The sequence below is a fragment of the Microcaecilia unicolor genome, chromosome 1 (assembly GCF_901765095.1).
Source record: "Microcaecilia unicolor chromosome 1, aMicUni1.1, whole genome shotgun sequence".
NCBI lineage: Eukaryota > Metazoa > Chordata > Amphibia > Gymnophiona > Siphonopidae > Microcaecilia > Microcaecilia unicolor.
Window position 1 is genome coordinate 757,122,316 of NC_044031.1, and position 26,540 is coordinate 757,148,855.

Sequence of the window (26,540 nt, forward strand, 5' to 3'; positions counted from 1 at the left end):
GGGACTTCAGTTTGTGATCTTTAACATATGGATCTGTGAGTTAAGAACAAAATGCCTTAAAGGATATACAGAGGAATTTGGCTTTGGTAGAGGAGCTTGAAATGGGGAAAGTTCCTAGCCTAGTGCTATGTTCTGGAGCCAGACAAGAATTTAATTTAATTTAATTTTAGTTACATTTGTACCCCGTGCTTTCCCACTCATGGCAGGCTCAATGCGGCAGGCAATGGAGGGTTAAGTGACTTGCCCAGAGTCACAAGAAGCTGCCTGTGCCGGGAATCGAACTCAGTTCCTCAGTTCCCCAGGACCAAAGTCCACCACCCTAACCACTAGGCCACTCCGCCACTCAAGAATTGGATTGAGAGACAATACCCCATGTATGGATACACAGTCTTCTTGTGCCAAAGGTTATCGGTGCTTCTGGATGTTTCTTGACACACACAAATTAGGCACAAATATTTTTTGAGGCAGCCTCTTCCCCCAAACATGGGCAACTACCCACCATGTGCCAGGAGTTCTGAGGCCCAAACAGCCCTTCCCTCACCCCCTGGATTGGGTCTTTGAGGAAGCATCCACCCTCACCTCATAATCCACTTCCCGGCTTACCAGGGGGTCTAGTGGGGCAGGAATGATGCCCACTCGCTCCTGCCTTGACAATTAAATCTCTCAGAATGGCCACTAAGACCCTCTAGTAGTACTATTGCATTTTGCCTATATATGGAAGCCTCATCCCTAAGTCTTGGTGGTCATTTGAGAGATTTGATCATTGATGTGTGGCCAAGTGGGCATCACTACCACTCTACTAGACCCCAGGGATTCCTAGCAAGCCCGGGGAATACATTTAGGGGGGGGGGGCATATTCAGAGATTTGTCCCTCGGGGCAGGGGGGTGGGCACTTAGGGAAAGGTGATGTGGTTGGTTTTGGGTCTTCCATTGGGAAGGGAGGTGAACTTGGGTGGCTCGCATCAGGGTGAATCTAATTGCAGAGGAGGAGTTGGTTTAGATGGTGGGAGCAGGGCCCTTTACACAAGGAGCAGCAATTTTAGAAAGCTGCTTCTATGTCTTTGTGAGGGGGGGAGGGCTTTCTATGATTGTTTTTCTCCATATGCAACTTTCTAAAACCTCTATATGTGGAAGGATTTTGGCATGCAGTCTTCTACTTGTTTTGTAAGAGGCTCTGTTTGGCAGAGCCCCTTGTAAAATCAAGTCAATGCTTTAGCACCAGTAGGAAGACCCTTTAGTTGGTAGGGCACTCCTACAGGCGCTGCTGCAGCAGCCATAGCAAGGCCATCCATAGTGAGTCTCTTCCAGTGTAGTTGGTCTTGTGCAGCTGCAGTAAAATCATCCATTCAAAGGTGGAGCTGTTTTGCTTCAGCATCAATTTGCCTGTGCCAGATCGATCTTGGAACACCTTTGACAACCTTCCAGCCAGGTGATTGTCACCATTGGAGGAACCATCTTGGTAGTCATGATCCCTTCATTCTGTAGACATAGCCAAGCCAACAGAAGCATGTATGTTGTTTGTTGCAAATTTCTCAAATGGTTTATTTGTACCACTGGTCGAGGACCAAGATATCAAGGATAGTGCACAAGCCTTTCATCTGGAACGCTTCCAGCTTGTGCAGGTCATCAGCTAGCAATGTCCATGGTTCTGATGTGAAAAGGAGGATTGGCATGACAGGCATTAAAAACTCTCATCTTGGTCTTCAGTGTAACACTGTGCTACTTCCACGTGCACCGTTTTTGACTAGTGAAGGCCACTTGGGCACTACCAGTTTTTGACTGCAATGTCAACAGTTGCATCAACTTTCAGCACCGAGATCATTGATCCAACATATTTAAAATCCTTCACCTGGTCTGTTTGCTCTCTAAGAGGCTCAATAGCAGGCCCACTTTTGAATTGTCATGCACTTGGTTTTCTTTGCATTGACCTGTGACCCTAATTTTCTTGCTCGTTCTATGATTATATTTAGCAGCTCTTACTCTGAATCTTCCATGAACACAATACCGGCATATCCTGCATTGATAAATGTCAGGCTGTCTTCACCATATTCCGTGTGCCAGCATGCCCAGCCAATCTTTGCTTCTTGCCCCAATTGATGATTACATTGAATAGCAGTGGCAACAACACATATCCTTGTCTTACACCCCTTTGGACAAGGAAGCTGTTGGATTTTAGCGCTGGCCTGGGTTGAAGTCACTTTGCTCCCCATGGGTGTGTTGGCTTCCCACATTGGGTGTAGGCGGTATCTGATTATTTCAGCAAGCACTTTTCTAACAACTGATAGGAGGCTGATTCCTCTGTAGTTCTCACACTTGGTCTTATCGCCTTTTAAGAATGGATACTATGTCATAAGAACATAAGAGTAGCCATACTGGGTCAGACCAGTGGTCCATCTAGCCCAGTATCCTATTTTCCAAACAGTGGCCAAGCCAGGTCACAAGTACCTGGCAGAAACCCAATTAGCAGCAACATTCCAAGCTACCGATCCTGGAGCAAGCAGTTACTTCCCCATGTCTGTCTCAATAGCAGACTATGGACTTTTCCTCCAGGAATTTGTCCAAACCTTTTTTTGAAGGAAGAGTCCATAGTCTGCTATTGAGTGCATACAGTCCATACAGTAGAGAATAATCTGTCCAAGGCTTTCATACAGACCTGATCTGGCCTAGCTGCCTTTGGCTTTCTTGAGTTGTGATTTGGTCTGATCAGGCAGATTTTAGATATTACATGGAGAGGGGTGTTCATGTCTCCAGGTCAAGGTGTGGAAAATTCCCATACTATTTTACAAGAGTCGTCTATGTGGAAGTCATCAAACAAATTTAGTAAAATACTGTGGGAGTTTTCCATATCTTGACCTGAACATATGGATTTCCCTCTCCACATAATACCTAGGATCTGCATTAAAATCTTCTCTGTTTATGCAAAATGCATTGTGTCTATTTTTGTTTTCAGATATGTGGTATTTCTATAAAACAATCAACTGACAATATCTAATGAAGGAAGATATTGATAGACAAAAAAAGTGAAAATGTGTTTGTGTACATGGAAAATGCTGTTTCTGGAATTGATTACTTCCTGTATGATGAGCAACACAATAGCAGAAATCCATTATTTCTATACAACATTTATGGTTTGTGTCAAGAAAACTGTATTGGAATTTTAGATTTACTGGTTTACTGTACTGAAAAAATGATGAACAAAACATAAAAATGAAAACAAAAATATATTCTTAATTTGTTTCCCTTTATTTTTATTTTTTTGGGGGGGAGGGGGGGCTTGGTTGGTTTTCTTGTGAGTATGGTGTCTATAGAAAGTCTACACCCTCTTGAGCATCTTTCACATTTTATGGTGTGTATGTCAGATTTCTATCCATTTAAATAATTGAGGGTTCCCCCCCCCCCCCTCAATACAGTATCCCCCAGATTCTATATAGTGGTTAACAAGCCACTCAGCGTAATAATTGGATGTTAACAAGAGAAAAACGTTAACAGAGAAAAACGTCTAAAAATAGGTTTCGAAAATGCTGATTTGGATGTTTTTGTGAGAAAAATGTCCAAATCAGACATGTCACTTTTTGGACGTTTTTCTCTTTTGAAAATGAGCCCTATAGTAACCTAGGAGAGAAATTGGTACACGCGTATCACTACTCATCTGTAAAGTTGAGTTTTAAAACTTTTTTGAAACAATGCCTATGACTGGGTTGATCTAATACACAATGGTAACCTACAATTCCTCCTTTAAACCCCAATCTTTAAGTTCCCAGAGCACACAGCAAAATAGTGTTCACTTACCGGTTGCCAGGAAAGTGAAAACTATCCGCCGCGGACCCTGAGGAAGAATCAAAACTCTGGCTATAGTCGGCCTTGGCGCTCTGGAGATTATTGAGCAACATATACAGATAAGTCGCGTTATTAAGAAATAAATTTGAAATAAAATTAAATGAGAACGGACAGTTAGCGGTGGATGGAGGTTTTTTTGCCTATGATGAGACGTTTGCTCCTTGGTATGGAAGGCTTTGTTGCCACACTTTGCAGGAGCTGTCCTTTTGAGGCTTTTTCCGCCATTTATTTTTTGTAATCGCCTACATTTCAGAGGTTGATGATTGAGATGGTTGAATTGTTATTGCTTAAGAAGAGTCATATTCTGAAGGGGACTGTATGATTACTATAGCACTGACCCATACTGAACAAGGGTTAGTTTGGAGGCATGAGCTTCTGATAGCAAAAGATTGAACATAAAAAAGGGGAGCTAATGTTTCTGCTGCTCATCTGGTAATTTTGGTGTTCTTAATTTGAGGAGTGAGAAAGTGATGCCATTTTTTTTCTGTTCCTTTCTTTGTCCAGATCTGGGTCGCTCTCGAGAACTGCAGTATGTTTATGTGGATAACAACATTCACCTCAAAGGCCTTCCCTCCTATCTCTACAATAAAGTCATTGGCTGCAGCGGGTAAGAGAAACCACGCAAACCATTTCCCACCCTAGACGTAGCTCCATGAGTGTGCACACCTTGTGCTGGATTTTTCTGTACTGGCAATAGATTGGTACACCTAGTATTTGAGTCACCTGTGTCAGTCTGACCTTTCTATGGTTAGTTTTAGAATTTTTCATTTATAGTTTGAAGGGGACAGGAACTGTATGTGGTTAGAAGGGAAAGGTGGATGAGCACGAAGCAGAAGAAAGACCTTGGAGTGATGATGGGTCTCAAAGTGGCAAAACAGTATGACCAGGCAGTGATTATTGAGGGCATAATGAGCACTAAAAACCCATTTATTCAAGCAAGCCTATCCAAACGATCCAGATTAATCTTATGAACCATCTACCTAACACATACCCCCATGATAACAACATTGACCCAGACTTCATCTCCCACCTTACTCCCCTCTCCATTGCCTTTTTCTACCTACTCATCTCATCTATTATTCTGGTATATTTAACTTTTACCTTCTCTAACAATATTCTGTATTCCTTTTACTATATAAGCCGCATTGAACCTGCTTTGAGTGGGAAAGCGCGGGATACAAATGTAATAATAAATAAGCAAAAAGGAGATAATAATGTCCTTATTATCTATGCTGATGACACCCAGCTGTATCTCTCCACACCAGACATCACCGCAGAGACCCAGGCAAAGATATCAGCCTGCTTATCCAACATTGCTGCCTGGATGTCCAACCGCCACCTGAAACTGAACATGTCCAAGACTGAGCTCATCGTCTTTCCACCAAAACCCACTTCTCCTCTTCCTCCACTTTCTATCTCAGTTGATAATACCCTCATCCTCCCCGTCTCATCTGCCCGCAACCTCGGAGTCATCTTCGACTCCTCCCTCTCCTTCTCCGCGCATATCCAGCAGATAGCCAAGACCTGTCGCTTCTTCCTCTTCAACATCAGCAAAATTCGCCCTTTCCTCTCCGAACACACCACCCGAACCCTCGTCCATGCTCTCATTACCTCTCACCTTGACTACTGCAACCTACTCCTCACCGGCCTCCCACTTAGCCATCTATCCCCCCTTCAATCTGTTCAGAACTCTGCTGCACGTCTTATATTCCGCCAGAACCGATATACACATATCACCCCTCTCCTCAAGTCACTTCACTGGCTTCCAATCAGATACCGCATTCAATTCAAGCTTCTCCTTCTTACCTACAAATGCACTCAGTCTGCTGCCCCTCACTACCTTTCTACCCTCATCTCCCCTTACATTCCCGCCCGAAACCTCCGTTCACAGGACAAATCGCTTCTCTCATTACCCTTCTCCACCACCGCCAACTCCAGGCTCCGCTCATTCTGCCTCGCCTCACCCTATGCTTGGAACAACCTTCCCGAGCCCTTACGCCAAGCCCCCTCCCTGCCCATCTTCAAGTCTTTGCTTAAAGCCCACCTCTTCAATGCTGCTTTCGGCACCTAACTCTCACCTTTCAGGAAATCCAGACTGCCCCAATTTGACTGTTCACTTGTCTTCTAGATTGTAAGCTCTTTGAGCAGGGAATGTCCCTCTATGTTAAATTGTACAGCGCTGCGTAACCCTAGTAGCGCTTTAGAAATGTTAAGTAGTAGTAGTAGTATTCAGGATGTTGGTAGGGCCTCATTTGCTGTGTTCAGGTTTGGAGGCCATTTGTGATTGGTGGAATAGAAATTTTTTAAAATCTTACTAAGGACACAGACTGGAGAAAAGTGACCAAAATAACATGTCTCTATCAGAAGATATAGGAGATGTCTTAAATTTGTGTACACTAGAGGAGGGGAAGGACAGAGGAGATATAATACAGACCTTTAAATGCTTAAAGGAATAAGTCGTTTTCCAAATGAGAAGCTCTAGAGCGAAAGGACATGATATGAAGCTGCAGGGGATAGAGTCAAAAGCAGCACTGAGAAAGTGGATGCCTGGATTACCCTCCCAAAAGAGGTGGTGGAAACCAAATTGGTGTTGAAATCGGAGAGTATAATACACACAGTGGATCTTTAAAGGGCACAAGGACGTAAACCGCATGAACTTGAGCACGTTCAGGGAGTGCTGACATCAGCGGCTGGAGGCCCCCGCTGACTTCCTCGATCCTGAGGCAGCACAAGGAGGAAGGGGGCTGCTTTGGCAGTGGATTTCTTCAACTGGCGGGGCTTTGGCATCCCCTCCTGTGTCTCCCCCCACCCCCAATCCAATGGACTGCTGGCTATGCTGCGCCTTTAATCTTGAGATTAAATTTTTAATTGCGTGGCTAATTGCAATTAAAAATATTAACCAAAGTGTAGTCCTAATAAGTCTTTCAACATATGTGAAAAGAGCATCACAAACTGAATCGTCCTTTCAGTGGCGAAAAATACCTCGTTGGGCGGTTAGCTTGACGGAGTTTAAAAAGGGGTTAGATAGATTCCTAAAGCACAAGTCCATAGACCGCTATTAAATGGACTTGGAAAAATTCCGCATTTTTAGGTATAACTTGTCTGGAATGTTTTTACGTTTGGGGAGCGTGCCAGGTGCCCTTGACCTGGATTGGCCACTGTCGGTGACAGGATGCTGGGCTAGATGGACCTTTGGTCTTTCCCAGTATGGCACTACTTATGTACTTATGGTGGTGATAAAGTTATGGGTTCCTCCTCAACTTCGGTATATCTCATCAATCACATCACCAGTCTAAAAGAGCTACACTTAACTTCCAAAGATGAAGTCAAATAAGTTCATTTCAATGGTTCAATAATTCAATGCTTCAAAATTCAAAGATCTTCACAAAAAAGTCAGTATTTGCAAATATATTAATATATAAACATGGCCGTCATTCTTGTTTGCAGCTGTGAAATTGTATGTCCCTTGAAAGCTGAAACAGTCATTCCATAAGAGTAGCCATACTGGGTCAGACCAATGGTCCATCTAGCCCAGTACCCTGTTTTCCAAACAGTGGCCAAGCCAGGTCACAAGTACCTGACAGAAACCCAAATCGTGGCAACACTCCATACTACAAATCCCAGGGCAAGCAGTTGCTTCCCATGTCTGTCTCAATAGCAGACTGTGGGACCTTTCCTCCAGGAATTTAACTAAACCTTTTTTAAACCCAGATACGTTAACCATTGTTACCTCCTCCAGCAAAGAGTTCCAGAGATTTAACTATTTGTTGAGTGAAAAAATATTTCCTCCTATTTTGTTTTTAAAGTATTTCCATGTAACTTCCTCAAGTGTCCCCTAGTCTTTGTAGTTTTGGAACGAGTAAAAAATCGATTTACTTCTACTCGTTCTACACCACTCAGGATTTTATAGACCTCAATCATATCTCCCCTCATTCATCTCTTTTCTAAACTGAAGAGCCCAAACCTCTTTAGCCTTTCCTCATACGAGAGGAGTTCCATCCTCTTTATCATTTTGCTTGCTCTTCTTTGAACCTTTTCTAATTCCGCTATATCTTTTTTGAGATATGGTGACCAGAACTGAACGCAATACTCAAGGTGCAGATGCACCATGGAGCGATTCATAGGCATTACAGTATTTTCGGTCTTATTCACCATACCTAATAATTCCTAGCATCCTCTTTGCTTTTTTGTCCACCACCACACACTGAGCAGAAGATTTGAGCATATTATCTACAACAACACTCAGATCGTCTTCTTGAGTTCTGACCCCCAAGGTAGACCCTATCATCAGGTAACTGTGTTTCGGATTATTCTTTCCAGAGTGCATCACCTTGCATTTGTCCACATTTTTTGTCTGCTATTTGGACTCCCAGTCTTCCAATTTTGTAAGGTCTTCTGCAATATTTCAAAATCCACATGTGTTTTAACAACCTTGAATAGTTTTGTATCATCTGCAAACTTGATCACCTCACTCGTCATTCCTATTTCCATATTATTTATAAATATGTTAAATAGTACCGCTTCCAGTACAGATCCCTGCGGCACTCCACTGTTCACCCTTCTCCATTGAGAGAAATGGCCATTTAATCCTACCTTCTGTTTTCTATCCAACTAGTAAAAGAGGCCCGTTTCAGAGCAAATGAAACGGGCGCTAGCAAGGTTTTCGTCACCAACCCCCCCCCCCCCTCCCTGGCCAACCCCTTCGTTATTCTTCCATTGCTCCGCCCCCAACGTCATGACGTTTGACGCAAGGGCGGGGCCCGGAGCGATTTCCCACCCCCACCCCCCTGCCTCCCTCCCTGCCTCCCTCCCTGCCAACCCCTTCGTTGTTCTGTCATTGCTCCGCCCTCGAGGGCGGGGCCCGGAGCAATTTTGGTGGCTTCACCACCACGAACCTTCGAACCTTTTTGAAGGAAGTCAGGGCTTGGCTTCACTGACGTCAGTGTCCTCAGAACGTTGAGGGTGAGTTTTATTATAGTAGATAACCAATTCCTAATTCACACCAGTCCCCTGAAGCAGCCGAATGTATGTAGTACGGCTGTATGGCGCCTATATTTATTTATTTAATTTACTTATTAGATTTTATGTACTGCCTTTTTGAAGGAATTCACTCAAGGTGGTGTACAGTAAGAATAAAACAAACATGAGCAATAGACAATTAGAGCAGTAAAAATATTCAAACAACAGTACGAAGTATGGCATAGTATACTACTTACAATGTCAACACAATACATAATAGAACATTTTAATTGACAGTGTAGGGTATAAGCAAAAATGGAACATATAGATAGGTAAAAGAGTAAGAGGAGTTAGAAAGTAAGGCATGGAGGAGTAGCCTAATGGTTAGTACAGTGGGCGTTGATCCTGGCAACCTGGGTTTGATTCCCACTGCATCTCCTTGTGACCTTGGGCAAGTCACTTAATCCTCCACTGCCCCAGGTACATAAAACTTAGATTGTGAGCCCCCTAGGGACAGAGAAAATACCTGTAACATAATGTGTACAGCACTGTGTATGTCTAGTAGCGCTATAGAAATGATTAGTAGTAAGGTGCTTAATTTAAAGAAAGGTGCACATGAGGTCAGAGAGATGGTTAACTATTATCTCAGCTAAGGTAGGAGTGGATAAACATGTCCTGCTGCAGTATGTGCAGCCCATGTCACTCCTTGTGTGTGTGAGTGAGACTAACAAGTTAGTTACTTCTTCCATTAAAGGCCTGGTTGCCGGAGAACGTAGCGAAGGCGGTTAGCTTGGCAGAGTTTAAAAAGGGGTTGGACGGTTTCCTTAAGGACAAGTCCATAGACCGCTACTAAATGGACTTGGGAAAAATCCACAATTTCGGGAATAACTTGTATAAAATGTTTGTATGTTTGGGTCGCTTTCCAGGTGCCCTTGACCTGGATTGGCCGCTGTCGGGGACAGGATGCTGGGCTCAATGGACCTTTGGTCTTTTCCCAGTATGGCATTACTTATGTACTTATGGTTGAAGAGCCAAGCTTTCACCTGCTTCCTGAAGTTGAGATAGTCTTGTGTTAAGCGGAGCCTTTCAGGCAGTGCATTCCAGAGTGTGGGGGCTACTCTGGAGAAGGCACGCTTGTGGGTATCACATCGTGTAATGTCTTTTGCAAATATTGCAAATTGGCTCTGGTATTTAAAAGTTTCCTGTTTGTGGGCCTCTGCAACAATTGAGGGTCTGTCACTACATTGGAGATATAATCACTCTTTTCAGATAAGCGGAAGACTGTGAGAAATGTTTATATATTATGTTTCTAATACTGACTTTTTTTTGTGAAGATCTTTGAATTTTGAAGTATTGAACTGTTGAATTATTGAACCATAGAATTGAACTTATTTGACTTCATCTTTGGAAGTTACATGGAGGTTTTTTTTAGACCGGTGATGTGTCTGATGGGATATCCTGAGTTTGAGGGGGAACCTGTAACTTTATTGTCATCATCACTGGGGTCGTTCTCTGCTGTCATTCACCATGTTACTGTATTATAGATTTCCCATTTCTCCACAATCAATCGTAACGGTGGGGTGTGGGTTTTGTAATTAGCAGTGGCAATTACTCCTCTTTGCTACCAGGCAACTTAAATTCATGCTCAGCTCAATAAAAGACTGAGAAAAATAAATATTTCACCTTTAAGTAGTGATAAATGCTTCTGTTCTGTGCACACACGACTTATATAATCCCTAAACGGTATAAGAAGGCTAGTATTTTAGGTCAGAGGAAGATGAAGAATTTTTCCTTGTGGAGCCCAAACATTGTGGAATGTTTGGTTTCCTGAGGGCAGGAAGGGAATGTTCTGGCAGAGGATAAGATTGCTGTTATTCAGTTTTGTAGCATAAATCCCATTCAGCCTAGAGCCACCCTAGCCTTGCTTCTCCAGACAATGGCAGTATGTGGTGATCACAGGCCCAAATGAGGTCAGCTTCAAATAAAAGCTTTCTGCCATACATTCACATTGGTTTGTTGTAACTTTTTCTCTGCCAAGGAAGTAGACGGGTTGTGGAATTAGTGCTGGATTGTTGGCAAGGATCTGACATTCATAGTAAGAGGATTTTATTGTTCCACAGAATAACTGGCAGCAGCTCTTTATGTCTGAGTAAGGACTGAGAATTTATAGCCTGCTTTCTTCTCTTACTCAGTTTGGTATTAAAATGCAGCACATTATAAGTGAAATGTAAAGGCACAAGCAAAACCCAAGGATCATGTATTTCACAGGTCAGCAATACTGCTAAATGTTTGAAATAGAAGCAAAACAATCTGTAGAAATGTACGTACGTCCGTTCAGCACCATTTGTAATGCTCTCAGCCCTTTCAGGAAAGACTCGAAACTGTTTTCTGTCTTGTGTGATGCAGCAGATAAGGTTGTGGCCACACTATCCATAGTTTGATCTGCTCTCCTTTCCTGTCACAGAAAGAACTTTTGCTTCAGTCTACTAGTAGAAACATGTGTGAACCCTTCAAAGTTCAGAAATGAAAATACTTAATTTTAAAGATACCTTGGTGGTGCTTGGCATTCAACTTTTGTGTTCGAAGAAAACTTCACTGGCAAGATTCATTGAAATATGTTTACATGGCATACATACTTCAAATTATCTTATCCAAATTATACGTTGCCACTTTATTTTTATAACTTCAGAAATCAGAGAAAACACGTATGTAAGGAACAATATCTAAACCAGAATATAATACAATCAATGGCCCTAAGCCATGCAGATTATTGCAACGGAATCTACTCGGGCTGCAAAGAACAACTCATAAAAAAAAAACTCCAGACCGCCCAAAATACAGCAGCCAGGCTGATATTCAGCAAAACACGCTTCGAAAGTGCCAAACCCCTCCGAGAAAAGTTGCATTGGCTCCCAATCAAAGGACGGATCATCTTCAAAATCTGCACCTTAGTCCACAAAATCATATACGGCGTAGTCCCAGAATACATGACAGACCTCATAGACTTACCAATAAGAAACAAAGTCAGATTATCAAGATCCTACCTAAACCTACACTACCCAAATTGCAAAGGACTGAAATGCAAAACAACTTTACGCAGTCTGCTTCTCCTACATAAGCGCACAACTATGGAATGGGCTCCCAAAAGCTGTGAAAACAATCCATGACCACTTGAACTTCAGGAAATCACTAAAAACCAACCTCTTCAAGAAGGCCTACCCCAACGACCCCACGTAACCCTCTTCACCTACCAACACAGCATGACTATGATCGAACAGGACAACACGCAATCTTCATCCATTCCGACCCTCCACTTATACCTCATGCGATCACTATACAACTTTGTATTTGTTATCCACCAACTGGGCAAACGCCTTTGACGGTACTATGTGTAAGCCACATTGAGCCTGCAAATAGGTGGGGAAATGTGGGGTGCAAATGCAACAAATAAATACAAATAAATAAAATATCCATTAAATTCAAATCTAATAAACACGAAGTAGTTTTTGAATAAGAACTGTAATGCATGCTATAAAGGGATTTTAGATATCTGTAATTAGAAAAGTATAATGATAAAATCTAAAAAGCAATACTGTAAAATAACACAATTATCATACACAGTGTAATAAGTGACAGGTTTACATTTTTCTCTTGTGATCTCTTGCTAAGCATTGAGCGCTTTACAGCCCTAATTAATATCCCTTTCATTATATTTTATTTATTCCTTCTTATACAAGTTTCGGTTCAGTGTGGCTTACATGTAACAGTTGGGAGAGATTACGTTTTTGTTATTGTATTACAAACAGTATAGCATTTAGTGGCAGTATCAGTAACCATAGAATTTCTTGAAGAGAGAGGTTTTTAATTCTTTTGGAGATGGTTGGTGCTGTTTCTTGTGACCTTGGGAACTGAATTCCACCATTTGGAGCCCAGATAACTAAAACCAGCTGTATTTATTTGTTACATTTGTATCCCACATTTTCCCACCTATTTGTAGGCTCAATGTGGCTTACATAGTACCGGAGAGGCCTTTGCAGGCTCCGGTGTGAACAAATACAGGGTGGTGATGTGGTAAGGTCAAGTTCATGTGGCACAGCCACATTAGGGAATCGGAGAATGGAAGAGTTGTGTTATGTCCATTATGTGCTTTAGTTTGGTTGTGTTGCAGAGATTAAGCATTTAAGTTGGATCGGTAGGGTATGCCTTTTTAAACAGGTTGGTTTTTAGTGATTTCTGGAAGTTTAGGTGGTCGTACTTCTTTTTCAAGGCTTTTGGATTTGTAGTTTAGTTCTGCATTTGGGTAGATGAAACAGTAACTAACGGTTCAGTCAAGTCTAACATGTAATCAGGAGACATACCAAACAGTATTTTGAAAATGAATGTGCCATTTTTAAAAAGCAATAGGGTTACTCTGTTGTATTTCACTTTTTGAATATTAGTCTTGCCGCCGTGTTTTGAACAGTCTGCAGTGATTTCAGAGTGCTCTCTTTATATCCAACATATGTTGCATTGCAATAGTCTAGTTGGGGTAGCTTGTGGTATTTTGAGGTTCCACTGATTTAGGAAGGTAACATAATTTTCCGATGTTAGTCGTGGTGGTTTTCTAGGTGCAGATTGATGTCTCCTAGAAGGAGGAAATTAGAGAAGTTAGTACAGATGTTTGATACAAAATCCATAGTCATCTTGAGCATTACGCCAGTTTCCTGGAGGACGGTAGAAAAGTATGCATCATAATGGGCCAGTTAGTGTTGTATCTGTGATTTTGCACGCTAACATTTCAATTTCTGGGGATCTGTGTTCAGCAACAAGCTCTACTGTGAAGAAGGATTTGTATATTATGGTGACCCCACCTCCTTTCTTTTAGGTTTTGTTATGTATTATTTTGTAACCTAGTGGACATATATCGATTAGTACTGGGTTGTCTTTGAGGCGCATTTTGCAGATATAAATAGAAAATCTAATTGGTTTCAATCCAGTCTCTAATTATAGCTGCTTTATTTACTTCTGTTCTTACATATGTTCCTATTCCAACACACCATTTTTAATATTGCTAAGTTTTACCGTTAGCAGTTATCTATGTGTTGTCTTTTTTGGATTTATGTTGATTTTGATTTTTGTTCAGATGAGTCCTTTTGTTGTTGGTTAGTATATTGTTCTCTAGTTCATTTTGAGATTTGTAGTATGGTTCTTCTAATTGGTAGTATGAACGTCGTCTGGCAGAGATAAGTACTGGGATTTTATTCCATTTGTTTAGAGTGGCTACTTGCAACCTGGTTATCCATAGTATTATCAGATAGTAGAAGATATTGGCCATTTTGATCACTGTGTTGGTTGGGGGGGGTTCTGTTTGTGAGTGTGAGGAGTGTTGCTAAATTTTATGCTTAAGTGAGTTTTTCCAGATGGTAATTCTCGGTGGATTGAGTAGTCTCGCATAATCTTGGTGTGTGGAGTGAGGATGCCCCAGTGTACCAGGTCACCTTAGTGCGTTCTGTGGAAGGACAGGACACTGGTTCCCACTTTTCCTCATCATTTCAGCTCTTTGCTTGTCGAGCTTGGACTTACCGGCTGGATAGCTCAGTGGTGGCTTGCCTTAATGTTTCCCATTGTTGCTGTTGAACTTTATGTGGTGGGGTGATCTCGTGGGCTTCTGTAGGGGTCCGCTCCATTCGATTGCAATGTGCTCCGGGTGCCTTGTTTTGGTGTATTTCCCATTCAGATTGCCTTGAGAGGCGGGGGAGACATGGTTCCAGTACGATCGCGTTTTTTACTACTTACAGCCGTGCAGGTCCCTGTGTTTTTGCTGTAAAACTCCTGTAGGTGTCTGCTCCACTCAGTCGCAGTGTGCTTCAGGTGCCTTGCTTCAGTGGGGCTCCCGTTCAGGGCAGCCTTGAGAGATGTGGGAGGCACGGCTCCAACTCAGTCACGTCTTCGGGCCACTCTGTTTCACCACCTACAATCTTGCAGGTCTCTGTATTTCAGATGCTATCCTAATTGCTAACCTGCATCCAAATTGAGACATTCGCCATGGAGAGCACTGCAGATGCTCTCATCTGTATGCCTGGTCGTCTCTGTGGCTGTTGCGGCCTGGGGTGCTTCACTGATTGGCTTTTGTGTTCGCGGTTGGAGGTTGCCGGGCCAGGTCAGAGACCTTCCTCTCCTCTTTGGTAAGGGGATGGGACTGGAGCAGTTACAGCTGCATCGTGCTTTGCCCTGCTTGTGTTCCGCTTACCACCATGCTGCCAGTTTCCATGTGTTGTCTGCTGGACCTCAGAGCATCAGATATGGGTCGGGTCATCTTCCTCGTTTCAAATACTCATGCAACTCAATTCTGTGGGGTCCAATGACCAATTCCGTGGTATCAAGCAATGTTCACGGTGCAGGATGCTATTGATTATCTACCGATCTGTTCGAGTAGGACAGTTTGCAGTGTTCTAAAATACAATTTAATTAAATATTGTATACAAAAAATCGACAAAACATTTTCAAAATTAATATTTGAACTTGACAGTAAGACACTGGGGCTCTTGCCAATCAAATTACAAACTATAATATTGGCGAGAGAGCCTGCAAAAAATTACAACTCTTGAGTGAGGAAGTTTCAAAGAAAAGGTCTCTGTATTGACTTTGATGTCACAAAATGCAGAATTTAAAGCCAAAGACTTTTAAAGTGTATATTAAAACAAAGATCCAGAAGACGTTCTTGTATGTAACTCGCCTTGAACTTCTTCTGCTAAAAAAAAGGCATGAGCTAAATACAAATCCCTTTTATTTGTGCTGCCAAAAAGGAAATTACAGTTCCTGGATCAGAACTTGGCTTCTCCAGCTGTGTCAGACTGTAGTTGTGAAGGGCCGCTAATATTCAAGGCGAAATGTACTCCTTGAATAACACTTGTAGCTCCAGGAGACAGAAAATCAAGTACCTTGGGCGTGTCCAAAGAGGAACACTGAATAAGAAATCCAGAGGAAGCTGCTTCTCTTTCAGGGTCAAGGGATTGGTACAGAAATCACGTGATTGCTATAATAGGGTCCCAATTCATATAATGATCAGTACACAGAATAGAGGTGATATCCAGTAAAATGGTATTGCATATTATTTACTGATACAAATAATGACTGATCTGTGATGTAGGATTTGGGGAGAAAAACAGAAAATAAAGGGAGCTGCAGTTAGGAACAATAAATAGCAAATTAGTGGTATTTGTATATTCATGTGTGCATGTATGCGCATGTTAATCCAAAATAGATTATTTCAAGACCCACGTTAAAAACAATAAATATCAACCTTCACCAAGACTCACCAGACCATGGGCCTTGACTGCTCAGCTTGTTTCACTCTGTTTTCCCCCTTCTCTCTCTTCCCCCCCCTCCCCCCCAACATTTTTCTTTCTCTCAGAATTGCAGAAGGGTATCTTTAGTTTTTCAAATGGGCTTGAAAAGAAGTTTCATCATTGTCCTCCTTGTACCAGCTGAGGGCACCCAAGTTGCATAGCCTTTGCCCGTTCTGTTCTTGGAACTGAGCCTCTCTGTCGGGCAGCAGGGCAGCCACAGAGACACTTTGTAAAAATATCCTTGCTTCTTACACCCTCATCAATTAAATCTAATTTAGGCCTTGTGGAAGATGTTTTTCATCCTTTTATTAAAACTGCCATGTAGATTTCCATCTTCTTGTCTACCTAGTCTGTGTTACTGAGGAATGGAAAGGGAAAGCAGAGGTCATATCTAATGGTTAGACAATACAGAGAAACCTCTACACCTAAATATTCATCCAGACTTAAAATTTAGCAGTTAGCAACCCTAAACATTTTAAATTTCATTTTTGTTAAAGCATTACAAAATCACATAAAGAAAACAATAAAAGAAAACCCCAAAACGGTACAAACCATGCAAACTGTCCAAAACACAGCAGCAAGACTCCTATTTAAGAAATCAAAATACGAAAGAGCTGCTAATAGATTACTGGCTGCCAGTCAAGGCAAGACTACTCTTCAAAGCTAGCACCCTCATTTTCAAGATACTGTTTGGAATATATCCAGAATATATGCTAGATATGATCGAACTATCCTCAAGAAAGGCAAGGCCAGAAACCAGAGGTTACCTACTTTTTCACCTACCAAACTGCAGAAACATAACCTACAAAACTATCTACATGGCAGGATTTAGTTACTTGGACTCCAAATAGTAGAACTCAATACCAAAAGCCACAAGGAGTATCACTATCTTCAGTTCAGAATGAAAACCTACCTCTTTAAAAAACAATTCTACAACTAACTATATAAACTATTGATGTCCCTTCTTCTTCCCAGTTGTAAAACGTTATTTAACTTCACCTAACTGTAGACTGTAAGCCACTTTGAACAGAAACTTGCTTTTGGAAAACAGTGGGATACACGAATGCCTAAATAAATAAAATAAACAAAGCATTCATATAGACCATTTTAACCCCCCCCCCCTCCCCCTCAGCGCCGACCCTTTCGACCCCCCTCTTCCTGCCACCGTCAGGTACCTTTACTGACGGGGGTCCACAACCCCCGCCAGCCGAAGTCCTCTTCTCCGGCACGGTCGCGTTGCTGATCTGCAAGGGCAGGCTTCTGTTTCTGTGAGTCTGACATCCTGCACGTGGTCCCCAACCCCCGCCAGCCGAAGTCCTCTGCAGCGCGGCCGCGTTGCTGATCTGCAAGGGCAGGCTTCTGTTTCTGTGAGTCTGACATCCTGCACGTGGTCCCCAACCCCCGCCAACCGAAGTCCTCTTCGGCGCGGCCGCGTTGCTGATCTGCAAGGGCAGGCTTCTGTTTCTGTGAGTCTGATGTCCTGCAAAATTGTTAAATCGCGGGAGGTTTGTGAAAAATTACAAGAGGACCTTACGAGACTAAATGGCAGATGATGTTTAATGTGAGCAAGTGCAAAGTGATGCATGTGGGAAAGAGGAACACGCAGTATAGCTAAGTCATGCAAGGTTCCACGTTAAGGGTCACTGACCAAGAAAGCGATCTAGGTGTCATCATTGATACGTTGAAACCTTCTGCTCAGTGTGCTGCGGCGGCTAAGAAAGCAAATAGAATGTTAGATATTATTAGAAAAGGAATAGAAAACTAAAATGAGGACATTATAATGCCTTTGTATCGCTCCATGGTGCGACCACATCTCGAATATTGTGTTCAGTTGTGGTTGCTAAAGCGGCTAGGGCTCTTCAGCTTGGAGAAAAGACGGCTGAGGGGAGATATGATAGAGGTCTATAAAATAATGAGTGAAGTGGAAAGGGTAGACGTGAAGCGTCTGCTTACACTTTCCAAAAATACTAGGACTAGGGGGCATGCAATGAAGCTACAAAGTAGTAAATTTAAAATGAATCAGAGAAAATCTTTCTTCACTCAATGTGTAATTAAACTCTGGAATTCGTTGCCAGAGAATGTGTTAAAGGAGGTTAGCTTAGCAGAGTTTTAAAAAGGTTTGGACAGCTTCCTAAAGGAAAGGTCCATAGTCCATTGTTAAATTGGACTTGGGGAAAATCCACTATTTCTGGGATAAGCAGTATAAAATGTTTTGTAGTTTTTTTGGGATCTTGCCAGGTGTTTGTGACCTGTAATGGCCACTGTTGGAAACAGGATGCTGGGCTCGATGGACCTTTGGTCTGACCCTGTATGACAATACTTATGTATGGCAAATACTTATGTAGCTCTCAGAGCCATATACCTGGCGGGCAAATCCAGCAGCCTGGCCAATAGACTGAGCAGGGTCATGCAACCACACAAGTGGTTGCTTAAAATGGGTGTAGCCCTTGAGATTTTCTGAGTGTGGGGCACCCCCTTGGTGGATCTCTTTGCCACTCCATATAATCACAAAATCCTTTAGTACTGTTCCAGGCTCAGGGCACACAACAGACTTGCGCTGGATGCCTTCCTCCTCCATTGGGGGAACGGCTTTCTGTATTTGTATCCTCCCATCCCTCTCGTGGGGAAGACTTTGCTGAAACTTGGGCAAGATCAGGGGACTATGATCCTAATCACCCTATATTGTCCCTGACAGATCTGGAGTTATCCATCGAAGAAACTTGGAGATTGGAGTGTTTTACGACCCTCATTATGCAGAATGAGGGATCTCTTCTACATTCCAACCTCCAGTCTCTGACCCTCTCAGCCTGGATGTTGGGAGCTTAGAATTTGCTTCCTTGCATCTTGCTGAGGGTGTCTCCAGGGTCTTGCTTTGTATCGCTCCATGGTGTGAGTGTGTGAGTACACCTCGAATATTGTGTGCAATTCTGGTCACCGCATCTCAAAAAAGATATAGTGAAATTAGAAAAGGTACAGAGAAGGGTAACGAAAATCATAAAGGGGATGGGATGACTTCCCTATGAGGAAAGGCTAAAGCGGCTTGGGCACTTCAGCTTGGAGAAAAGTCGACTGAGTGGAGATATGATAGAGGTGGTTGGGGAGCGGGGAGCGGGGATAGTGCTGGGCAGACTTTATACGGTCTGTGCCCTGAAAAAGACAGGTGCAAATCAAGGTAAGGTATACACAAAAAATGGTACATGTGAGTTTATCTTGTTGGGCAGACTGGATGGACCGTGCAGGTCTTTTTTCTGCCGTCATCTACTATGTTACTATGCAATGGATAGACGTGAATCGCTTGTTTACTCTTTCCACAAATACTAGGGGGCACGCAATGAAGCTACAAAATAGTAAATTTAAAATGATTCAGAGAAAATATTTCTTCACTCAACATGTAATTAAACTCTGAAATTTGTTGCTGGAGTATGTGATAAAAGCAGTTAGCTTAACGGGGGTTAAAAAAGGTTTGGATAGCTTTCTACATGAAAAGGCCATAAGCTATTATTAAAATGGACTTATTTCTGGGATAAGCAGCATAAAATGTATGGTGCTGTTTTGGTATCTTGCCAGGCAGGTACTTGTAACCTGGATTGGCCACTGTTGGAAGCAGGATGCTAGGCTTGATAGACCTTCGGTCTGTCCCAGTATGGCAATACTTATGTTCTTATTCCATTAAGAGGTGTTATTCTTTCAGTTGGAGGAGGTTTGCCATCTGGTTTGAGAGCAATACCCTGATCCTCTTTCTTGCTCTACACAGACCCTTCTTAAATACCTTCTGTGCCTCTCCAAATTGGTCTCAAGACCAACTCTGTAAGGGTTCACCTCAGTGCGATTAATGCTTACCATCACCATGTGAAGGTAAGCCCATCTCTGGACAGCCTCTAGTTGTTGACAAAGCCGTCTCTCAAACCTCCGCCTGTGTCAAGGGACCTCAATGTCGTCCTCTCCCAGCTGATGAAAGCTCCTTTTGAGCCACTTGATTCCTGTCATCTGAAGTACTTGACCTGGTAGGTCTTGTTTTTGGTGACTGTTAACTTGAGTGAGCTTCAAGCCTTAGTAGCAGATCCACCTTAAACAAAGTTTTATCATAACAGAGTAGTTCTCTTCATGCACCGTAAGTTCCTGCCTAAGGTTGTGTTGGAGTTCCATTTGAATTAGTCTGTCATTCTTCCAACATTATTTCCCAAATTCTACACCCATCCTGGTGAAAGAGCAATACATACTTTTGACTAAAAGTGAGCATTGACATTTTGCTTGGATTAGACTAGGCCACCCAGCTTTTTGTTTCTTTTGATCCCAACAGGATGGGAGCTTCCGTTGGAAAATTCAAATTCTCCTCCATTTGGTTGGTAGATTGCATTTCTTTCACTTATGCCCAAGCTAGGCTAACGTTTGAGGGTCATGTCAAGGCTCCTAATGTCAGAGCTATGGCGGTGTCAGTAGTCTACTTGAGATCAACCTCTATAGAAGAGATTTGCAAGGCTGCAACATGGTCTTCAGTCCACACATTCACATCTCACCATTGCCTTGAGTTGGTTTGGACAGACAGTTCTACAGAATTTGTTTGGGGTCTAGAATCCAACTCCACCCTCCTAGACACATTTTAGTGTATTCCAGGCTGCACTCTCACACTATTTATTTATAGTTTCAGGTAAATTAACATTTTGAACTTGCAATTGCAGTGAGCCTGGTAGCTAGGGATTGCCAGATGTGAGAAATATCTGGTCTGCTTGTCCACAGAGAAAGTGAAGATACTTACCTGTAGCAGGTATTCTTCGAAGTCAACAGGCCGTTAAGTCTCACATACCCTCTCACCTTCCTTTGGAGTTGTCTTGTTTATTTTACTGTACTGGTGGTCCTGTGCTCTCTCAGCAGGTGGGAAGGCACTGGCACATGCCTGATGGGAACACTGTGGTGTGCTCTTAAAGATATAATACACAGTAAAAGCATTCTGCACCAGGTGGCATGGATGACATCACCCACATTTGAGAATTAACGGCCTGCTGTCCTCGGAAAATACCTGCTATAGGTATCGTCACTTCATTGAACTGTTAATACATATTTTTGACTAGCTTTTGAAGGCCAGAACTACCTTCCTCAGATCAGAACAATATGAGCAAAAGATGACAATATCAGAATGTATAAATGATATATAAAAGCTTTCCGAGTGACAGTCTGAGGGGGAAAGATAGGCGGGAATGAGAAACGGGGAGAGATGAATGTGGGTGATCAGTAAACTTTTATGGTTTATAATGTGATAGGAATCCCAGATCTGTAAGTTTGTCAAGTTGGTGTCAAAATATTTCATGTCTTCAAAGGTCTTACATTCTTATATTGTTTTAAAATTTCCTTTTAGAATTCTGACTATAAGGTTATTGATGCAGTGCAGAGGTCCTAAAAATGCTCACCTACAGAGGTGTCATCTTGGTTTGGCCGACGTGGTTCCTATGTGACTTGATTCTTTTTTTTTTTAGCATTAAGAATTTTTTTTATAACTGATTTCTGAAAAGAAAAGAAAATGCAGTAAACCACCTTGAACGTTTTTTGGAGTGACATGTTAAAAATCTGATACGGGGGTGGGGGGGGGGGGGGGACTGGAGGAAGGGATAGGTCACTGGATTGTAATTTCTGATTCTGGGAGCAGGGTTGGGATCACCATGAAAGAATCACGTACATGGTCCCAATTTTATATGCTACTGTTGTCACAACCGTTTTTATGGTTTGGGGCTTGAAAAAAAAATTGAAACCACCATACTACTACTTATTATTTCGATAGCGCTACTAGACGTACACAGCGCTGTACACTTGAACATGAAGAGAGAGTCCCTGCTTGACAGAGCTTACAATCTAATTAGGACAGACAAACAGGACAAATAAGAGATAAGGACAAAGAGTAACCAGATTCCGGAATCCCAAAGAGTAGCAACATTCTGTGCAGAATCCCAAAGAGTAGCAAGATTCCGGAATCCCAAAGACTACTACTACTACTACTTAGCATTTCTATAGCACTACTAGACATATGCAGCGCTGTACACTTGAACATGAAGAGACAGTCCCTGCTCGACAGAGCTTACAATCTAATTAGGACAGACAAACAGGACAAATAAGAGATAAGGGAATTACTAAGGTGGGGTTGATAAAATAAGGTACTGAACAAGTGAATAAGGGTTAGGAGTTAAAAGCAGCATCAAAAAGGTGGGCTTTTAGCTTAGATTTGAAGACGGTCAGAGATGGAGCTTGACGTACCGGCTCAGGAAGTCTATTCCAGGCATATGGTGCAGCAAGATAAAAGGAACGGAGTCTGGAGTTAGCGGTGGAGGAGAAGGGTGCAGATAAGAGAGGTTTACCCAGTGAACGGAGTTCCCGGGGAGAGATTGTGCTAGTCATATGATACAACACCACCTACAAAAACTTTCATAAAAAACTGAAAGACATTTCTTTTGATAGATATGACTCAGAACAGAGTTGCAAGGCATACCAGATAATCAAAGTTTGATCATGTACTCTACCCTCTCCCACCCTGGACCTTGTCACTTCTTTGCGGGCTTTGTGCCTAGTACCAAGTTGCACTCTACCTTCCACTATTCTAGCAACCACAGTTCTATTGCTCACTGCCCTAGCATGCATCCCTAACCTGTTTTGTATATCTGCGTTTTATATAAGCCACATAGAACCAAGTTCTCAGCTCGGATGATTATGGGGTATAAATCCAATAAATAAATGAATAGTAATAGAAATAGAGTTAATTGCTTATTGTGTGCTGAAATTGATGTAAAAAGGAAATTTGTTGCTTTCTCTGTGGTTTTCAATAAAACAATTTATTAACAAAAAAATCTAGTCTATGCAGTCAGGAACATGGAGAGACAGATAGCCTGCTGGTCAGTGTCTTGGTTACGTGATCACTGTATGAAATTTATGGGGGAAAGCCCACCTTCCAATAAGATTTCCTGATGGTGGTATTTGTGGTCAGAGCTCCTTGTGCCCCTCTTACTGGTGTCCAGTTTTAAGTTTTCTATTAGAAGTAGCCTTTTTCCTTTTCGTTACTCATACAGACTTTTTTCTTACTGTTTTATAACACCTTATTTCCCCCCCAGCTGTGGCTCTCCTATTCATGTTTCCGAGATGAAGCTGCTCTGTTTCTCATCTGGACAATTAAGTGTCTTTCTCCCAGCTGAGGTAAAATCCATAGGAGCTGCAGTAGATTCTGTCCTGCCTTTGCAAGAGCTAACCATGAGGACGCTGTACAATGCTTTGAGCAGGTTTATGAAAGGTAATTCAGAAGAATTTATTTTGTTTTTACATACTGAATGTGAAGAAAGTACCAGTAAAAGGATGGATCTTGGTATTTCTAAAATGAAATTGTACAAAAGTGTTATTTTTTCACAAGTTTTCCTGATTTTGAAATGTTTTTGAGTTACATTGATTTTAATAGGGAATGTTTATTGCACTGTAAATTGATTTAATATACACTTACTGACGAATTAAGGCATTCTAAGTTGCTTAGTGTGCCTTAAAGCAGTTTAGCACACACTAAATTTTTTAAGGCACACTAACAAACCAAGTTTGTGATAGGCTGGGCATAGACTGCCCACGATAGCCTTTTGTATCGGCCACTGGGTGGGGCTGAGGATTTTTTTGTTGTTGTTTTTAGCAAATAACTCTTGCCTAGGTTCAGTGGCGTACCAAGGGGGGTGGGGGCGGTCCACCCTGGGTGCACGCTGCTGGGGGGGGGGGTGTCACGCGCCTGTTGGCGCTTCGTTTTCATGCTCCCTTTGCCCCGGAACAGGTTACTTCCTGTTCCGGGGCAGAGGGAGCATGAAAACGAAGGGGGGGGGGGGTTCTTTCGCCGGGGGGGGGGGGGGGGGGGGCGCGGGGTGCATAGGCGATCCGCCCCGGGTGTCAGCCCCCCTAGGAACGCCACTGCCTAGGTTCCAGTTGAAGTGGAAGTCAAAAGCAAAAGGCTTCTTCCTAAATATGCCAAACTGTTTAACTTAATGATTTCCCTTGCTCTTCATCTGATTGCATTGCATTGGAAGAATAATCAGCTTGTTTCATATCACAAATGGTGGAATCTGCTGTGTTCTTGTAGGCGATATGAGGAAATGGCTGCATCTCCTCTTTCCATAGAGCATGGTCGCTGCTAGACAACTATGTATCTTGTGAAGGGAATTAGCTCTCTAAAGTATGTTGCACATACTGTTCTGTTTTGTTTTTATCAGCTCACTGACCTGTATGTTTTTGTTTGTTTTGTTTTTTTCTTCATTGTTCCATATTATATGCTGTTATATGTTTTTATAAATATTATGTTGCTTTAAAATCAATAAATAAAGTTTAAAAAAAAAAAAAAGCAGAAGGCGTTTGGAATCCACTCACCACTTCACTTTACCTGGCCCCCTACTCTATGGAATTGCATTCCTCAACATCTAAGATCTGGCTGTGTTATTCCATCTTCTTGAGTAGTCTGAAGACTTGGCACTGAGCTCTAGCCTTACTCCAGTAACGATTCGAGTTCATGATTTCTGATCTAGGTAACTGGCTTGGTTCCAAGTCGACCTAATTTTCTCAAGTTAGAAGACAACCCTCTGGCCTGGTTCCTTAAATCTGAGGCTCTCTGCATGGATTCTACATCCTGTTCTATTCTTTTCTGTTTTAAATTAAATTCCTTTAATTTTTGCACTGTTTTCCCTTGTTTGCTTCCTCTGTTGTTGTATGTTTATATTAGTCTTTGTAAACCGCCGTGATGCTCTCAGAGGAAAGGTGGTATATCAAAACTAACCGGAAGGGAATGAGAGCGGCCTGCTCACTGATGAATTCAACAAGCAGCTCCTCAAGTGTTGCCTTCGGTTAAAAAGCTGGCCCAGCTCCTCTGTTGCAGAGCCGTAGCGAGGGGAGCTGACACCCGGGGAAGGTTGCCGCTGCGCACCCCCCTCCCCCCGGGTGCAGCACGGCGCACCCTCCTCCCGCTGGAGCGCACCCCCCCCCCCCCCCCCCCCAGAGCGCATACCTGCAGCGAGGGACGGGTGGGAGGGCCGATCCGCCCCGACTGCACGTTGCTGGGGGGTGTTGGCTCCACGCTGGTTCACTGCTCTCTCTGTCCCGGAACAAGAAGTAACCTGTTCCGGGGCAGAGAGGGCAGTGCACCAGCGCGGAGCCGACACCCCCCAGCGGCATGCACCCGGGGCGGATCGCCCCCCCCCCCCCCCCCCCTTCCTACGCCACTGCTCTATTGGTTTACACATCACTTTTAAAACACTGATGACCAAAGGTTTTGGAACAGCATTAAGGAATATATTTATAAAAGTGTGTACCCCTTCTCTAAGACTGCTTAAGCACCAACCTTGCTGTGCGGAACGGCTTTGGGAAAAAAATCAGTCTTCAGTTTCCCTTTCAAAGTAAAAAGAACTGCACCAATATTTATAATGCTCAGTTGAACAAAACAAGAAAGGACTGTTATTATTATTAGCATTTGTATAGCGCTACCAGACGCACACAGCGCTGAACACCTGACACAAAGAGACAGTCCCTGCTCAAAAGAGTTTACAATCTACAAGTAGGCTTCTTAAGTCACCCAACCCCAGTAAGGAACTCTATAGATCGTCACACTTTAAAACCAAATGCTGCTAGTATGGACAGTCATTCCCCCTCTGCTGAATCTCTAGTGATTTTCTTTATTAATAAAATTAATATTTCACTTCGTCCTTTTCTTCCTCTGCCAGCCTTTGGTCATGCCGTAGGAGCAACAGCCTTCTCGTCACTCCTAGGTACTGCTACTTGGTCTTTTCAATTACAGACACATTTTTCCTCAATAGAAGTCATGACCTCTATTAAATCCACCTACTGACCATCTGATCTCCTTCCCTAAGGTGGTAAAGCACCCCAATTATGCCTACTTCCTACTTTGTTGTTGATAATTAATCTCAGTCTCTCATCTGGCCATTTCCACGATCCTTGGAAGAAAGACTTTGTTCGCCCCATTTTAAAGACGTCCAATCTTAATACTTCAGTCCCCTCAAGCTACTGTCCAGTTTCCAATCTTTCCTTTATATCAAAAAGTTTGGAAAAGGATGTCTTCCAGCAATTGACCACTTAGGTAAAGTAGTTGCTCTTCATCCACATCAGTCGGCTTTTCGGACACACTTTAGTACTGAGACAGTAACAACAGCACTACTCAGTGACATCCACTCCCACCTTGACTAGCATAAGAATATTCTGGCAGTTTCCCTGGACCTGCCTGCTGCTTTCAGCCTTGTTAACCACTCCCTTAGTCAAGATCGGGAGGCGGGGCTGGTGGTTGGGAGGCGGGGATAGTGCTGGGCAGACTTATACAGTCTGTGCCAGAGCCGGTGGTGGGAGGCAGGAATAGTGCTGGGCAGACTTTATACGGTCTGTGCCAGAGCCGGTGGTTGGGAGGCGGGGCTG

At 42.8% G+C, this 26,540-nt stretch overlaps 1 protein-coding gene across 1 annotated transcript in view; it reads left to right on the top strand.

Annotated features, from left to right (window-relative positions):
- The window catches only part of LRRC28 (leucine rich repeat containing 28), a 105,249-nt gene that overhangs the window by 57,313 nt on the left and 21,396 nt on the right, over positions 1–26,540 (top strand). The window contains exons 3-4 of the mRNA XM_030192723.1: positions 4,342–4,444; positions 23,216–23,391. Of these exons, the coding sequence (XP_030048583.1) occupies positions 4,342–4,444; positions 23,216–23,391 (279 nt within the window). The remainder of the gene's footprint in view (positions 1–4,341; positions 4,445–23,215; positions 23,392–26,540) is intronic.